The sequence below is a fragment of the Propithecus coquereli genome, unplaced genomic scaffold, assembly GCF_000956105.1.
Source record: "Propithecus coquereli isolate 6110/MARCELLA unplaced genomic scaffold, Pcoq_1.0 Scaffold132, whole genome shotgun sequence".
NCBI classification, from domain to species: domain Eukaryota; kingdom Metazoa; phylum Chordata; class Mammalia; order Primates; family Indriidae; genus Propithecus; species Propithecus coquereli.
This window is the reverse complement of record NW_012137414.1, coordinates 3875395-3881935: the sequence shown is the minus strand read 5'-3', so window position 1 is coordinate 3881935 and position 6541 is coordinate 3875395. Positions and strand designations below refer to the sequence as shown.

Sequence of the window (6541 nt, the reverse complement as noted above, 5' to 3'; positions counted from 1 at the left end):
AATCCCAACCCCATTTCTCCATTGCTATTTTTCCAGTTTCCACTTCAAATAAAATTGCTACAATAAAAAATAATGCACATTTTATAGCATAGGCAGCTTTGAACGAAATCGTGAAGTAAATAATGTGCATTTGGCACATTTTACTTCCTTCCTTTTTAAGTGCAAACCATTCTCTTTTGAGTGGTAAATTCCGTTCTGGCAACTAGCTGGTAATAAAAACCAATAAAAACTTGCTAACAATGGTGAACTATCAGAAATCAGGTCCCACCTTTCCTGGCTAAGTCAAGGGAAATACTTTATTCCAGAGCTAATTCACACTAGAATCTTTATATTATTTATACAACATACAATTACAAGAGAATGTTGATTTTTACTCTGCTGAAAGCACTTCCTGTAAACTCCTTCCTACCTAATAACTTTTGTGCAAAACAGTTCTTGTTCTGCTCTCCTGCAGAGCTACACACAAACTATCCTTTCATTGTAGGAGATTATTCCTATCTCACTTCACCCCTACCCCTTTGCCGCAACTACTTCTAATCACAGGCTGGGTTCTGGGAGGTTGACTTGAGGTTGAGTTTAACAGGCAGCATGTTTATTAAGCCATGCCCTTGGGACCAACACCCATGGAAGGGTGGAGGTGACAAGAGTAGAAAGAGGAAGAACTAGATCCCTGATGCAGACCCAACAACAGTCATACTCAGCCACATGGACAATTTGGAGCTAGAATGACCCTTCAGAGTTGTCTTGAGTGTGGCCAAAATGGCTGTGTGTTTACATCATTGCTCTTCATTAGTCACTAGATATGGGCTGCCCTGGGAAGGTTGTTACCTTGGATGACAGGAGTCTGCAACTCATTTAGCCCCTGAGAGTGCTATAGCCAGAAACTGCCTGACCACAGCTGGACCAACAAGCCCTTCCTTGAAGGTGAATCTTGGTGGTACATGTCCATATTGATCACATTTTCTTTGCCCAGTTAACTCCTAGTCATTTTTAAAAATCACTGCTCATAGACAGTTCAATATTTTTTTAAACGGACTTATAGAACTGTATGCACCAACATGCACACACTTTCGTTTAAATTGAGTCTCTCATAGGGGCAGTAAGATCTTAGGAGAGGAAAATTTTCTGCTTACAGGCTCACCTTTAGGACCAGCTCAGTGATTTCTTGATGACTGTTTCTTAAGTAGGAAAAGAACAAGTAATTATTACACATTGCCTTTTACTTTTTGTAAGCAACATCTGTACCCAAGTAGAAGCAATACCAATAAGGTTGAGGCTGATAAGCTGAATTAGTGACATAATGATGCTATAGGAGTTTTGGATTGAATGCTGTATCGTCCTTTAACATTACCCACATAGAACACAGTCTGGCCAAGCATTTCGCAAATGAATCCCATTCATCATAGAAGGGTTGCCGATCATTGCAAATCTATCACCACCACTAAGCCACTATCTACTGATTCCAACCCTCATTTGGCACAGGACACAAAGTACAAGTCCAGCAATCACTGTACATGAAGGTTGTGCACTTTATAATTTTAGAATGTTATGAGAAAAATTATATATCTTATATAATTATTTGGCCTATTTATTCACTGAGTAACTGACAAAATAAGCAGGTCAGGAAGGAATTAAGAAAACTGGATAATCCACTCCTAAATAATGGATTTAGCTATCAAGGGGTTGTGACAAATATATGCAAAAATTTCATATCTTCAAGTCATTATCATATTTACAAAACATCATCTGAAAATGAGATTTAATAGTATATCCTAAAATTTGCATTGAATCTTTCATAAAAAGATGACTAACATTGGAGATGATAAAATATGTATTTGCCCCAAAGGCATTTGTTAACTTCTATATGGATGAAAAAGAAAATAAAATGTCATATTTAGAATACACAATAAATATTCATCATCTGATCAAATGTTGATAGTATATGGACCTTATATTTCCTAAAAGGAAAGCCCTGGGTGGTAACGACTAATCACATTTACATATGTACTTTCTGCAAATATCTCTTAAGGGGCCTGGCTTATATTTATAAAGTAGCCTAGTAAATATTCCTTTAATAAAATATGTAGACAGTTTGTTTTATAATGAGGTGTCATTGAATTCTTGAAACTTAGGAAAAATGCTTAAAATGGATTTCTGCGTCAGATTAGTTAGAAGAATGTAACTTTGAAATACAATAACCTGCCGAATAGTATTTGCACATGCACAAAGCTTAGGAGAGAATCCAATGTACAGAAACCAATTAATGAAAACAAAACCAAGGCCACACATTTAGTGCTCTTAGGGATAAATATCCCTGTCCTTTACTTTGTTGATTTTTTTGTTGCTTTTTTCCTTCATTTTAAGTAGGCATCTGTAATATTTTTAAGTTCAGTCAATAAACTTAAATAAACTTTAAGTTATAATATGAATCTAGGGGGTTTATTTTACTATATTTTGGACTTTGATTCTTATAAAATCTTGTATATAAGATACAAGGAAATTGAGTCTTAAAAGGGGGAACTTATTTAATTAACAGAATTAGTTAATGGCAAAGGAAAAATTTGAACTTAGGCTTTAGAAAAACATTCTTTTATCCACTATACTATTGCTCCTATCCAAAACTCACTGATATATCTTACGTCCTTGGTTAACAACAAATAGGTCTAATGTTTTATACACTCTCTTCTCTAACCTATCCACTGAAAGCAAACAGAGAGGAATTATAAAGACAGTAAATGCACAGTTTAATATGACAAAATCCAGTAAATGGTATGGTAGCCGATCAGAATAGACTTCTAACCAGTTAGAATGGAATCAGTTCTGGTAGAATCTATTACTTCTCAGTAGTATTGGACCTAAAGTTCCCACTATTTATCACTGAAGATCAAACACATTTATACTTACGTTTGCATGGTTCTTGTTCAGGGAATGCATTCTCTTATCAAACTTTCTTTTCACAATGTAGGTCAAAAATGTAATGAAAAATATCATGGCTGGATTGCAACAAACCAACAGTGAAAAGATTCTCCTGAGCTGGGTCCGACAATCAACTCGTAATTATCCACAGGTTAATGTCATCAACTTCACCACCAGCTGGTCTGATGGCCTGGCTTTGAATGCTCTCATCCATAGTCACAGGTATGGAGACTTCTGAGACATTACATGCTTTATATAAGTATTGATTTAGACTGTGATGATATATTTTTCCCCAGTGTGGTTCCAGATCATTTTCTACTATGCGACATGTTATATATGTTGACCATATTGATCTAACGATCCTTTGGACTGGACTGATTAAGAATATTTTCTACATTTTATGTGATATATCATCTAATTGTTTAAATTATAAAATTACTGGAGCATGACATTGGTTATAGTTGAGGGAGAGGATCAACATATTTGACATTGGGACTCCCAGAAAATCCAGATTGTATTCTAACTTTGCTGAGAATGAAGTTGGTCTTTTTATAAAAATAATTTGTTGGTATGAGCCTAAAGTATAGAGCTCAAAATGGTTCCAAATTTCATGTTAGTGGTTGTAGTAAAATTAATTACCATCATTAGATAAATAATGAAGAAAAAGAAACATTTGTCTTATCAGATACACACTTAGATAAACACCATAAGGCCCTGTATATGTTCTTCTAGTTCAGGGTTATAAGAGGCTTAGGGCATCTTAGGAACCAAGACAAAGAGCAGAACACAATTAATTGTATGACTCAGTGCTCAGACTATCAAAAGAAACAATTGCTCTGGAACAACAAAGCAATTGCTACAAAGCAAGAAAGAGTTCTTTTGTGGATCTTCATTAAAAGAACTCAGTGTAATATAGTGAACCAAATTCAATAAACATATTATAATATTATGTTTCCTAGGATGGCAAAACAGTTGTTTTCTTTTCTTTTATAAAGAAGTTCAGTAAACTAATTAATAACAGTTCAAGAAAAAAGCAAAACCGTGTAGTAAATATATATATATACACACACACACATATATATTATATATATGTGTGTGTGTGTGTACATACTATATGAGATACACTATACAATATATATACTTCACCATTTATACTATACCATATATGCTATATATATAAATGTGTGTGTATACACACACACATATCATATATAGTATATTTACTCTAAGGAATATCTACTTTGGTCTTCCTGTTTCCTGTTTCACCCAACCCAGGGATAAATGCATTGCCTTAATTAACTGTTTAAAATGCCACTGGACTGCATCTTCCCTGATTTTTAGTGCGAGTTTTTTCTCAATTTGATTTTTCAATTTTGAGGAGTCTACCAAATTCCTATGCCAATGTTGCTTCTAGAAAATCTCAGAATATAGTTTTTCTTCATGGTAAAGCTCAATCCAAGAGCAAACACTCTCTTAAATAAACATCTTTGTCAGATGCCTTGCTCCAGCTGGGTTTAATTAACCCCATCCAGATTGGATTTCCAGGTGAATTACTCAGCACCCTGATTTTAGAAAGAAGGCAGACTAACATTCAATAGGCACGTTAATCCACGTTAACATATTTTTTTCGTATGTATGACAGAAGAAAAATTTTCCACAGCTTCAATACAGTCAGATGCGAAGGGATAGAGACATTCATTCTGCATCATAAGGCAGTGCTCATTTATTCAGCCACATGCATCACACTAAGGGCCTGAAAATATTGATTTTGCTGCTCATGTACACATTTGCAGATGAACAAAAATACTGAGGATCTGGTTTTGAGGTCTTTGTTGGCTCTTCATCATTGTCCCTTCAAGTGGAAGACTTCGATCCTCAAGCATGTTCACGCCTTACATTTGTTAGTATTCTATTTAATGATCTGAATATATTTGTAGGTAGTACAGCATACATATCTAGATTGCCCTGCTACATCTGTCCCTGACCCACTCTTTCTCTCTCATAATATCCTCATTTACATATTCTTTCCTGACATATTGAATGAATCATCAGTAACTACCTGTTTATACATTCCATGGTTACTTTTCAAGAGGTTCCTCTCAGTTGTTTAATGTTCTTTCATGAATCATTTCCCCCTTTTTTTGTATTTGACAGATGTTCATATTGTTTATCTAAAGAAAAAATGGTTGAACTTTCTGTTCCCAAAGTGATTGTCATTGGTACACTTAGGAATGTCATGAGGTGTCCTGATTTCAATAATTGAGTGACTAAGCTATATAGAACAACGGCATGTATTAATATAGAGCACAGAAATTGACAAAGTCCCTGGAAATTAAAAGTTTTGTGTTAAAACACAAAGTCCACTACAGTGCTATTAAAAGGAAGCCAGATTCTACTTTTGTGGAAAAACTCAATAATAATTAACTAAAATATGATCAAAATATACAGATAAATTTGCAAAAGCTATACAGTTGCAATTAAATTCTGTTCCTAATTCCTTATTTTAATTTATTACCAGAACACATAGTTAAAAAAAAATCAGACATTAGAGCCCAAGGCAAAGGAAAAAAAGAAACAAAATGCGTCTTCATGACTCTTACCCTAGCCCATCACATTCCAGTCCTTAGATGCAGTCACTGTCAGATACTTTGACTTTTTTTCTGATGATTATCATAATGATATGGATTATAGGTTTTTATTTCTTGATAAATCAATTTCTGATAGTACATATCTTTTCTCCTTAATAAGAAGCCCACGGATATTACCCGTCACCCTCATCTATTTATTAATTTTATTAATTACATTATAATCATTTTATTCTTATAATTTTATAACTTTCACCTTTATTACTTTAAATGACATCAGTGTACCTCCTTTTTTTGTTTTCATCAAGTTTAGAAAGAAACTGTTAACTATATGACATGGACAATAAGGAAACCATCACATTTATCCTTACTTTCTTCTCTCTTCTCCACCTCCAATTTTGTTATTATATTATTATTCTTGCATCAACAATGTTTGTGACATTTGTACCTGTTCTGTAAGGATAGGTGTTCTTAGATTGAATCTGTAAGTTGAAAATACATCACTGTTGTTATATAACTACAATTAACCTTAGAACAAAGTATTAGGAGACAATGTTTTTAAACAATTATTATTTTGTCAAAATGTTTTAAGTAAAATATCCTGTTTCTCATGATATGCATACCATCATTATCTCCATTTCAAAAACTGACAAACTGAGCCAAAGAGAGGTTATGTGATTTACCTAAGACCATTTGGCTAATATGTGGTAGAGCCAGAATTTAAATTTATGCTCTCCTAGTCATGATGTCCATGTCATTAAAAGTCTGACAATCCCTGGTTGCATGTTCTTATTTATGAATTATGGTCTAGGTTAGCATACAAAGCTATATAGCTTTTCTCTACAGTGGGTTAGTTTTCCATTTTTTATGTATTTAAAAATCATAGTGGGCCGGACGAGGTGGCTCACGCCTGTAATCCTAACTCTCTGGGAGGCCGAGGAGGTCGGATTGTTTGAGTTCAGGAGTTCGAAACCAGCCTGAGCAAGAGCGAGACCCCGTCTCTACTAAAAATAGAAAGAAATTAATTGGACAACTAAAAA

At 34.2% G+C, this 6541-nt stretch overlaps 1 protein-coding gene across 1 annotated transcript in view; it reads left to right on the top strand.

Moving 5' to 3' along the window:
- Nucleotides 1-6541, top strand: part of DMD (dystrophin) — a 2517447-nt gene that overhangs the window by 593382 nt on the left and 1917524 nt on the right. The window contains exon 6 of the mRNA XM_012638704.1: nt 2966-3138. Coding sequence (XP_012494158.1) covers nt 2966-3138 — 173 coding nt within the window. The remainder of the gene's footprint in view (nt 1-2965; nt 3139-6541) is intronic.